The following is an 11,987-nucleotide window of genomic DNA, read 5'->3' as shown; positions in this document are numbered from 1 at the left end:
AACTACGCCTACCCCGGTGTACCTGACCTAAGCCTAATACTTGGGAGTGAGTAAGTAGCAGTTTAAGTTAAGTTGGTTTTGCCAAGGGTTTGCTTCAAGAATTCTCTCTAAGGGTTTAGTCAACACCATACCTCTGGAATAGAATGTTGGAGGTCTGGTATCTCCTCTCAGGACTCGATATTCCAGTCACCCGCAAGGGTAGGCTGGAAACGCCGGAGCTGGATTTTATCGGCAGGAGAAAAGACAGCGTCTTTCTTAGCGCGTCAAGGAGGAGGAGGGGCAGCGTCCGTGGGCTTCTCGCATCTGCTGGGCTCTGCAAGGGACAGCTGTTCTGCTCCTGTATTCACCACCACCATCGCGCTTGCTTGAGGCAACGTTGGTATTATTTATACCTGAAAGGTGCCTTGTTTGACGTAAGTTTTTGGACATAAGACGTCAATAAAGATGTCACTAAGAACTGGTCGTTCTTACAGTGCTCATTAGAGTTCTATTACTAATAAAAACAAAGCAAGCGGGGCTTTCCCAGGTTGCTGGAAGTTTTATCTGTTGAAGAACTCGGTGTGTAATCTAGGAATCTAAGATAGTGGCTTCTGCTGTGTCATGTACTAATGAGCTGCAGAGGCGAGTTTCTAAAATATGGCTGAAATATGGCTCTGATCGTTTATGCCATTATAGGGGTATGAATTGATTATAGCCGTATAGGGGCATAAGGTCACAATATTGATCGGGGTCCTAGATTAGAACACGACACACCATGGGTGATGCAAAAATATTTTCTGTGAATGACGTATCCATGGCATACTACTATGTGGAGTTGCACCCACAGTCTAGACCCCTCACTGTATTCACCACTCTTTTTGGGGCTTACATGTTTAAGAGGATGCCATTTGGCCTAGCATCGGCCGCTGCAGTTTTTCAGAAGATACTGCAAACAGTGTTGAGCGGCATAGTGAAGACGTTCTGCTTCCAAGATGATATCTTAGTATACGGTACCACTGTAGAAGAGCTTGATTCTACATTACAAAAAGTGTTAAGGAAATTGATGGAAGCTGGCTTGACAGTGAAGTAGAACAAGTGTAAAATGAAAGTCAGTTCTGTAGACTACCTGGGGCACACAATATCAGAAGAGGGGTTCAAACCTAAGTGCAGCCTAGTACAATCAGTTAAGGATGCCCCCTATCCAAAAAACAAGGAAGAACTCAAATCCTTTCTAGGGATAATCGAAATCATGGCCAAGTACGTCAAAGGGTTCTCAGATAAATGCGAATGTCTACGTGATCTCTTAAGGAAAGGCAATGATTTTGTTTGGGAAACAAAACACAGCACCACAATAGACAACCTGAAAGATGAGGTAACAAAGTCACCTGCGTTGGGGTCATTAGACCCCAAAAAGAAGACATTCTTGACCACTGATGCATCCAACAAGGGATTGGGAGCCACACTATCGCAAAAAGGAGAACATTGCGAGACCATCATTGCGTATGCTTCCCGATGCCTAACCTCTGCAAAATGTAATTATTCCATAGTGGAAAGGGAAGCACTTGCTGTATTCTGGGTGGTGTTACATTTCAGACTTTATGTTTGGGCATACAATTCACCATCCTAACGGACCACAAACCACTCACATTCATGTTTTCAACTAAGAAAACTAACTGCGGCTCTCCCAGCATATCAAAATGCAGATTAGGTCTTGAGGGTTATTGTTTCAGGACCGAGTATTTACCAGGAGGTGACAATGTCCTAGCAGACTAACTCTCCAGGGCACCTCTAGAAGGGGTATGGTTGAAAACCAAAATACATGTTTTTGAGCCAATGTGTTTTGTCCTATAATAGAACCACAATTACTTATTTGCATGTAACTCTATAGGAAAGCATTAAGGTGAGGGCAACCAGTTTGCTGCCACCTGTTGTGAGAAATGTAGCTTGGCTCAGGCAATTTACATATCAGAAGTATAGAGGAGACCTTCCCTTATTAGAATCAACATGAATATTAGTGAGCCAAGCTGATCTTCATGTGAGAAATGATGGTTACTTATTCGTTTATAACTCCATAGGAACGCATTGGCTTGAAGGTGGCACAGTGGGCACAAGTGGGACCGTTGCTTGGCTCAGGCTAAATCCTGATGGAGCTTGTAGGGGGATGTGGTATGTTTGAAAAACAAAATACATATGTGTGAGCCAATGTGTTTTTCCTATAAAAGAACCACAATTACCTATTTGCATGCAACTATATATAGGAATGCATTGAGGTCAGGGCAACCAGTTTGGTGCCACCTGTTGTGAGAAATTTAGCTTGGCTCAGGCAATTTACATATCAGAAGTGTAGAGGAGACCTTCCTTTATTAGAATCAACATAAATATTCGTGAGCCAAGTTGATCTTCATGTGAGAAATGATGGTTACTTATTCGTTTATAACTCCATAGGAACGCATTGGCTTGAAAGTGGCACAGTGGGCACAAGTAGGGCCGTTGCTTGGCTCAGGCTAAATCCTGATGGAGCTTGTAGGGGGATGTGGTATGTTTGAAAAACAAAATACATATGTGTGAGCCAATGTGTTTTTCCTATAAGAGAACCACAATTACCTATTTGCATGCAACTGTATAGGAATGCATTGAGGTGAGGGCAACCAGTTTGGTGCCACCTGTTGTGAGAAATTTAGCTCGGCTCAGGCAATATACATATCAGAAGTATAGAGGAGACCTTCCTTTATTAGAATCAACATGAATATTCGTGAGCCAAGTTGATCTTCATGTGAGAAATGATGGTTACTTATTCGTTTATAACTCCATAGGAACGCATTGGCTTGAAAGTGGCACAGTGGGCACAAGTGGGACCGTTGCTTGGCTCAGGCTAAATCCTGATGGAGCTTGTAGGGGGATGTGGTATGTTTGAAAAACAAAATACATATATGTGAGCCTATGTGTTTTTCCTATAAGAGAACCCCAATTACCTATTTGCATAAAACTATATAGGGATGCATTGAGGTGAGGGCAACCAGTTTGGTGCCACCTGTTGTGACAAATTTAGCTTGGCTCAGGCAATTTACATATCAGAAGTATAGAGGAGACCTTCCTTTAGTAGGATGAATATGAAAATTAATGAGCCAAGTTGATCTTCATGGTAGAAAGGATGGTTACTTATTCGTTTCTAACTCCATAGGAACGCATTGGCTTGAAGGTGGCACAGTGGGCACATGTGGGACCGTTGCTTGGCTCAGGCTAAATCCTGATGGAGCTTGTAGGGGGATGTGGTATGTTTGAAACACAAAATACATATGTGTGAGCCAATGTGTTTTTCCTATAAAAGAACCACAATTACCTATTTGCGTGCAACTGTATAGGAATGCATTGAGGTGAGGGCAACCAGTTTGGTGCCACCTGTTGTGAGAAATTTAGCTCGGCTCAGGCAATTTACATATCAGAAGTATAGAGGAGACCTTCCTTTATTAGAATCAACATGAATATTCATGAGCCAAGTTGATCTTCATGTGAGAAATGATGGTTATTTATTCGTTTATAACTCCATAGGAACGCATTGGCTTGAACGTGGCACAGTGGGCACAAGTAGGACCGTAGCTTGGCTCAGGCTAAATCCTGATGGAGATTGTAGGGGGATGTGGTATGTTTGAAAAACAAAATACATATGTGTGAGCCTATGTGTTTTTCCTATAAGAGAACCACAAATACCTATTTGCATAAAACTATATAGGGATGCATTGAGGTGAGGGCAACCATTTTGGTGCCACCTGTGGTGACAAATTTAGCTTGGCTCAGGCAATTTACATATCAGAAGTATAGAGGAGACCTTCCTTTAGTAGGATGAATATGAAAATTAGTGAGCCAAGTTGATCTTCATGGTAGAAAGGATGGTTACTGATTCGTTTCTAACTCCATAGGAACACATTGGCTTGAAAGTGGCACAGTGGGCACAAGTAGGACCGTAGCTTGGCTCAGGCTAAATCCTGATGGAGATTGTATGGGGATGTGGTATGTTTGAAAAACAAAATACATATGTGTGAGCCAATGTGTTTTTCCTATAAGAGAACCACAATTACCTATTTGCATGCAACTGTATAGGAATGCATTGAGGTGAGGGCAACCAGTTTGGTGCCACCTGTTGTGAGAAATTTAGCTCGGCTCAGGCAATTTACATATCAGAAGTATAGAGGAGACCTTCCTTTATTAGAATCAACATGAATATTCGTGAGCCAAGTTGATCTTCATGTGAGAAATGATGGTTACTTATTCGTTTATAACTCCATAGGAATGCATTGGCTTGAACGTGGCACAGTGGGCACAAGTGGGACCGTTGCTTGGCTCAGGCTAAATCCTGATGGAGCTTGTAGGGGGATGTGGTATGTTTGAAAAACAAAATACATATGTGTGAGCCAATGTGTTTTTCTATAATAGAACCACAATTACCTATTTGCATGCAACTATATAGGAATGCATTGAGGTGAGGGCAACCAGTTTGGTGACACCTGTTGAGAGAAATTTAGCTCGGCTCAGGCAATTTACATATCAGAAATATAGAGGAGACCTTCCTTTATTAGAATCAACATGAATATTAGTGAGCCAAGCTGATCTTCATGTGAAAAATGATGGTTACTTATTCGTTTATAACTCCATAGGAACGCATTGGCTTGAACGTGGCACAGTGGGCACAAGTAGGACCGTAGCTTGGCTCAGGCTAAATCCTGATGGAGATTGTAGGGGGATGTGGTATGTTTGAAAAACAAAATACATATCTGTGAGCCAATGTGTTTTTCTATAATAGAACCACAATTACCTATTTGCATGCAACTATATAGGAATGCATTGAGGTGAGGGCAACCAGTTTGGTGACACCTGTTGAGAGAAATTTAGCTCGGCTCAGGCAATTTACATATCAGAAATATAGAGGAGACCTTCCTTTATTAGAATCAACATGAATATTAGTGAGCCAAGCTGATCTTCATGTGAAAAATGATGGTTACTTATTCGTTTATAACTCCATAGGAACGCATTGGCTTGAACGTGGCACAGTGGGCACAAGTAGGACCGTAGCTTGGCTCAGGCTAAATCCTGATGGAGATTGTAGGGGGATGTGGTATGTTTGAAAAACAAAATACATATGTGTGAGCCTATGTGTTTTTCCTATAAGAGAACCCCAATTACCTATTTGCATAAAACTATATAGGGATGCATTGAGGTGAGGGCAACCAGTTTGGTGCCACCTGTTGTGACAAATTTAGCTTGGCTCAGGCAATTTACATATCAGAAGTATAGAGGAGACCTTCCTTTAGTAGGATGAATATGAAAATTAGTGAGCCAAGTTGATCTTCATGTGAGAAATGATGGTTACTTATTCGTCTATAACTCCATAGGAACGAATTGGCTTGAAGGTGGCACAGTGGGCACAAGTGGGACCGTTGCTTGGCTCAGGCTAAATCCTGATGGAGCTTGTAGGGGGATGTGGTATGTTTGAAAAACAAAATACATATGTGTGAGCCAATGGGTTTTTCTATAATAGAACCACAATTACCTATTTGCATGCAACTATATAGGAATGCATTGAGGTGAGGGCAACCAGTTTGGTGCCACCTGTTGTGAGATATTTAGCTTGGCTCAGGCACTTTACATATCAGAAGTATAGAGGAGACCTTTCTTTATTAGAATCAACATGAATATTCATGAGCCAAGTTGATCTTCATGTGAGAAATAATGGTTACTTATTCGTTTATAACTCCATAGGAACGCATTGGCTTGAACGTGGCACAGTGGGCACAAGTGGGACCGTTGCTTGGCTCAGGCTAAATCCTGATGGAGCTTGTAGGGGGATGTGGTATGTTTGAAAAACAAAATACATATGTGTGAGCCAATGTGTTTTTCCTATAAGAGAACAACAATTACCTATTAGCATGCAACTATATAGGAAGTCATTGAGGTGAGGGCAACCAGTTTGGTGCCACCTGTTGTGAGAAATTTAGCTTGGCTTAGGCAATTTACATATCAGAAGTATAGAGGAGACCTTCCTTTAGTAGGATGAATATGAAAATTAGTGAACCAAGTTGATCTTCATTGTAGAAAGGATGGTTACTTATTCGTTTCTCACTCCATAGGAACGCATTGGCTTGAAAGTGGCACACTGGGCACAAGTGGAACCGTGGCATGACTCAGGCTAAATCCTGATGGAGCTTGAATGGGGATGTGGTATGTTTGAAAAACAAAATACATATGTGTGAGCCAATGTGTTTTTCCTATAAGAGAACCACAATTACCTATTTGCATGCAACTATATAGGGATGCATTGAGGTGAGGGCAACCAGTTTGGTGCCACCTGTTGTGACAAATTTTGCTTGGCTCAGGCAATTTACATATGGGTGGTGTATACGGGAGCTTCCTGTGTTAGAATGAATATGAACATTGATGAGCCAAGTTGATCTTGATGGGAGAAATGTAGGTTAATTATTCATCAATAACTCCATATGAATGCATTGGCTTGAAGGTGGCACAGTGGGCACAGGTGGTAACTTTGCTTGGCTCAGTGTAAGTCCTTATGGAGCTTGTAGGAGGGTGGATTGTTTTTAAAATGATTGTGATCCAATGTGAATTTATTATAGGAAATGTATGATTACTTATTAGAATATAACTGCTTGGGGATGCTTTGAGTTCAAGGCAACCCATATGCTGCCATAAATTATCATCAGCTCAGAAAACTTACAAACAGGTTCTGCAAAGGACTGCTCTCTTGCTTAACTTGTGATGGTGGCAAAGTTGTCCCATTTTTGTCGAAAGGTTGCTAGTGTCAGACTAAATCCTAATAGACATAATAGTGATACGTTTTGTATTTCAAAAACAACATATTCACTGTATGGCAATGTAGAGTCCCATAAAATGGAGTTCATTGAATCATTTATGATTGCATTTTATATAAAATGTTGCCTGCAAATAAAATGGTGGCTGAATAAGATGTTGGCTGAATAAGATGCTAACTTCAGCCTGCGAATAAGAAGCTGGCCGAATAAGAAGCTAACTTCAGCCTGCGAATAAGAAGCTGGCCGAATAAGAAGCTAACTTCAGCCTCGTCTGTATTGCACTGTTTGCTACCTCATGTATTTTGTTTGCTCGCAATTGTCACGTTTACCTCATGTAACTTATCGTCTGCTGTTGTAATTTTGTTCATTTGTAATTTTCTGTTCCTATTGTGAAGTGCTCTGACGCCTTCGGGTAAAGTCCACGCTATATAAAAACGCATAAATAAATAAATAAAATAAAAAATATTTAGCCTGATCTTAAAATGGCCGCTGCTCATAACGTAACACCGCCCACGTTCACCCGCATTTCTAAAGAGGGTGGAGTTTGTTCTTGGGAGCCCTCGCTAGGCATCAGCTGGAACCGTGATGCCCTGCTTTGAAAACAAAAGTCCCACGTGACAGCTGCGGATGGCAGGCCATCATGGCTTCCTACACTGGCAGAGGTCCCCGGGTGTCACTCGGGGAACCGCGGTTCGGCGCCGGGCTGCTGGAGGCGGTGGACGACGCCGAGGGGTTGTACGTAGCTGTGGAGAGATGCCCGCTCTGCAACAGCACCCGGCGGAGGCTGACTTGCGCCAAGTGCGTACAGAACGGCGACTTCGTTTTCTTTGACGTACGAGACACCGAGAGGTGAGTTGGGATCAGGGTGTAAGGGTCAGGGCGTACCTATAGCCTAGGTTTGGCAGGAGGTAGTGGTGACACTTTGACACCTTTCTTCCGAGGACAATACTTTCTTCCTGGGTCATAACTGGGCAGGGTCCGAGCATGCTCATGGGGTCTGGGGCCTCTGTTGTATAAGTGGCCCTTTTAAGGTTACTAACTGGCCAGTTTGTACTGACACTTTGTGTAGAACTCACCGGTGCCCCATTTGTCAGGGAACTTCCAAATGAAGTTTAGCAGGCTGAACTACAACTTCTAAAGGCGGTCCCTGGCTCAGTGTACACACGAATATATGGAGTGACTGACTTATCAGCTCATATGATGTATAAAGCTACGATGGATAGGTTATATTTTGCAAAAGAATTATTGTGGCAAGTGACTGTTTCAGATTTTGTTTACAATTGTATAACTTTATTCAAATGTGTAGAGCAAAAAGTGTTGTCTACTACATGGTGCTCAGACCACATTATTTTTATTTATTTTAAAAGTTTTATACAGCGCTAGCTAGACCTGTAGGTATCAGAACGCTTCACATACACACTGTGAAAAACAGAAGGGCCTTACATTACATAGAAGGCTGACAGTAAGTAAGCAAACCACGGATAAAGAATACAGCATGAACAATAAATAACTGTGCAATGGAGGGGGAGAGAATAGAAAGAAAACAAGGTGATTAGCATAGTCCGTTCACCAACAATCCTTGAATGGGAGTCAACTCGGAATATTGAGGTCTAGGTAGTTGACGTTGTTTAGGAAAGTATTTGTTAACCTCATCGCTGCTAGAGATATTTTCGTCCTGTACTGGGCCCCTATGAAAATGGGTGTGGTTGTGACGGAACCATTCCGTCATCAGCACAGCCCAACCGTGACTGATGACGGAATGGTTCCGTCACAAGCATCAAAGGGGTTAAGGAGATGGAGTTTGAGGTCCCTTTTGAAACAGGAGAAGGAGGGGTTGCATGAAGTAGTGTGGCTCACTGGTTAGAGGCGGCAGACCCGAGAGCAGAGGACGGCCCGGGACCAGGGTTCGATTCCCGGCGCGGCAGGTTTCTGGACCAGGGTCAGCGGACTCGATAATTCTCTCGCCTCGGTGCCCACTCTGATCAGCGATCACACACGGCAACTCTGGGCATTAGCTTGCCTCATCTTCACTAACGGCCCCACCAGACCGCCGGGGATGCCTGGTCTCACCCTGGAGATACCCATTAAGGGACCATCTCTCAGGGAAGCCAGGAAGGGTTTCGCAGCGGTCGAAGCGCCTTGGGACCCTACGGGTAAGTAGTGCGCTATATAAATGCCAATACATACATCTGAGGACTCCAGGGAGAGTGTTCCATATCCTGGGAGCATTGCCAGAAAACGATCGGTATTGGGTGGTTTTCTTTTTCATTTTTGGCGGAATGAGAATGAGTGAGTTGGAGCTTCTCAGTGTTCTGGCTTGACCTGCTCTTACCAGTTTGTTGTTCAGGTAGTTGGGGGCCGGAGAGTGGAGGGTTTTGTGTGTGATGCAGGCCAGCTTGTAAATAAATCTCCCTTCCATGGGAAGCCATTTGAGGGAGTTGAGAGCTGGAGTGATGTGTTCAAATCTTTTTACTCCAGATACAAGTCGAGCAGCCATGTTCAGCACTGCCCTTAGAGGGGCTAGGTGAGCTTTTGGCGTCCCTGTAAGGATGGCGTTCCCGTAGTCAATGTTAGAGAGAACCAGGGATTGAACTACTGTCTTAAGGTCATCATGGGGAATAAAATGTTTCAATTTCTTGAGGTGTTTTAGGGAGAAAAGAGCACTTTTTGCAGAGTTTTTGATGTGGTCCTCCATTGATAGGTTCTTGTTATGGGTGATGCCTAGAGACTTAACTGAGTCGGATAGAACGAGGGGGCAGTTTAGGGCAACCAGATTCTTGAGCCACTCTTGGATAGGGCGATGGTTGCTTTTTGGAGAGAATAGGATCAGTTCCGTTTTATCTGGATTGAGCTTTAAGTGGTTAACGTTGAACCAAGTTTGGATCTCCGTTAGAGTGGTATTGAGGTGTTGGATGTAATCAGGAGACTTGATTTTGAAATAGATTTGTGTGTCATCCGCATAAAGGTGGTAACTCACTCCAGCTTTTTTCAAGATGGCTCCATGAAGAGATTGAAGAGGGACGGGGAGAGGATCGAGCCTTGTGGTACCTCAAGTGTGACTTTTGTTGGCTTCCAGAGACAGGAGTTGATTTAAACTTGTTGCGAGAGATGTTGGAGAAAAGAGGTGAACCATTTTAGTACAGTACCATTTATGCCAGAGCGCTTCGACAAGGTCTCCAGGAGAGCTGGATGATTTACTGTGTCGAATGCCGCAGATAGGTAAATAAGGATGATTAGGCAGGTATCACCATCATCTAAGGCACAGCTTTCCAAACTGTGTGGCGCGACACATTACTGTGTCGTGCCCCAGCCGTAGGTGTGTCGCAGGGTTAGATGACTTCTGCCGGCAATCGGCAGAGTCGAGCTGCAGGGGCTCTTAGGAGGGGTGAAACAACAACAAAGCCCCATTAACATACACACGGTCTTTAACGACCTGTGAAGTGCTTGGGTGCGGCTGTGAGCGGGCCCGGGACGCCACACACGACGTTGGGGGGGGGGGGGGGGAGGGGATTGAGTGGGGGCTGAAGCCCTGTGATGCCAATGGGGGGGGGAGGGCATTGCATCATCTGCATTATTTGTCGATCCTGCATATCTTCGTATATAATAGCCAGTAACATTAGGCCCTAGATGTTTCTGGCTTTTTTATACGAAGATATGCTTACGATATGTATCGTGCATTTTCTTCTGTCTTTTGGTCCGCCGTTGTTTTCGTTTTACACCGAGCAGAAGGTGAGCTTAGGCCAAGTGCCCTATGACAGAAATGACCGAACATGAGGAACTAATTCTATGTTTAAGAGTACTCATTTTATTGAAGAAAAACATTTCTATTCACGTGCTTTCCCCACTTTCTTTAACAGATTGTAGACATTAATTTCTATAAAAATGATTAGTGTTGCTGCATTTTTGTGTCCCTTTATTTCCTCAGTTTTGTTCTACCTATAAATAGTAGTTGTGTTCCTCCATATGGTACTTTGGCATCTTCTGTATGTGTGTTCTGTGTATCTAAATACATCATGCTTCATCTCCTTCCTCCGCATCACTACCACTTCACTCTCTTCTTGTGCAAGTACTTCCTTTTGTCGCCTCCACTTTACCATCACCTCTCCCACGTACACAAGCACACAATACTTTTTCTATTCATTGAGCGCTGTCAATGTTTTGAGAGCTGTGTACAGGGCCAGACTGGGAGCCGAAGGCAGCCCTGGCAATTTTCTCGGACCGGTCCTGGGGGAGTGGGGGTGGCGGGGTGTTGGGGTTGGCTGGATGCCTGGCCTCTGGGGAAGCACTGCCTGCCCTAGCAGGCTGGAAACGCTTGTATGCTGCTTTTGTTACCTGGGGGCAATATTCCAGCACAGCTGCAAACACGGCCCCCAGTAACAAACCGGCCCCGGTGTGTGTGTGTGTGGGGGTGTGTGGGGAGGGTGTGGGGTTGTGGAGGGGCTGTGTGGGTGGGGTGTGGGGTGTGTGTGGGGTTGTGTGTGTCGGGTGGTGTGTCTGTGGGGTGGTGTGTGGGTGGGTGTGTGTGGATGGGTGTGTGTGGGGTTGTGTGTGGGGGGGTGTGTGGGGTGTGTGTGTGTGTGGGGGGGGTGTGTGTGGGGTTGTGTGTGGGGGGGTGTGTGTGGGGGGTATGTGTGTGTGGGGCCCAAACCTGCCATAGGTGGTTCGGGCTCGCTCGCTGTGCTTCCTCACATTACCGTGTCCCTGAAATTTTTTTCACAAAAAGGTGTGTCACCAACATGAAAAGTTTGGAAAGCTATGATCTAAGGCCTTGCGAATGTCGTCTGAGAAGTTGACTATGGCTGTTTCCGTGCTACAGCCTTTCCTGAATCCCGATTGAAAGGCGTCGAGGAGGTTGAACTCATCAATGTGTTTTGTCACACAGAACCCCTCTCTGAAAAACAACACTGTTACTCCCAGGTGTTAATCTACAATTCTTTATGCTCTTTCCACTTAAGATACTTAATTCGAGAACTTTCTTGGTCTATAGTATTATCGAGTAGTTTGTGGGATCTGGAATGATAGATTGAGAGTTTATTTGTAACTTTGCTTTTAATTTGACTTTGTCAAATGTTTTTAGTGAACTTCATGGAATATTGCCATGTCACTGGAACGTGGGGTCCTTGCTAGGCAGCATTGCAAAACTTCAGGGAAAGAAGTTTCTTAATTTAATTCATTGACTTCTCTGACCCA

At 44.1% G+C, this 11,987-nt stretch overlaps 1 protein-coding gene across 1 annotated transcript in view; it reads left to right on the top strand.

The window, feature by feature from the left end:
* The first annotated feature begins 7,325 nt into the window (after positions 1 to 7,325).
* ATG14 (autophagy related 14) overlaps positions 7,326 to 11,987 on the top strand; it is a 233,042-nt gene continuing 228,380 nt past the window's right edge. The window contains exon 1 of the mRNA XM_086937445.1: positions 7,326 to 7,646. Within this exon, the coding sequence (XP_086793571.1) occupies positions 7,438 to 7,646 (209 nt within the window). The 5' untranslated portion in view covers positions 7,326 to 7,437. The remainder of the gene's footprint in view (positions 7,647 to 11,987) is intronic.

Source organism: Lissotriton vulgaris, chromosome 9 (assembly GCF_964263255.1).
Source record: "Lissotriton vulgaris chromosome 9, aLisVul1.2, whole genome shotgun sequence".
NCBI classification, from domain to species: domain Eukaryota; kingdom Metazoa; phylum Chordata; class Amphibia; order Caudata; family Salamandridae; genus Lissotriton; species Lissotriton vulgaris.
Note: the sequence above shows the minus strand (reverse complement) of the source record. Positions and strands in the feature narration are given on the sequence as shown.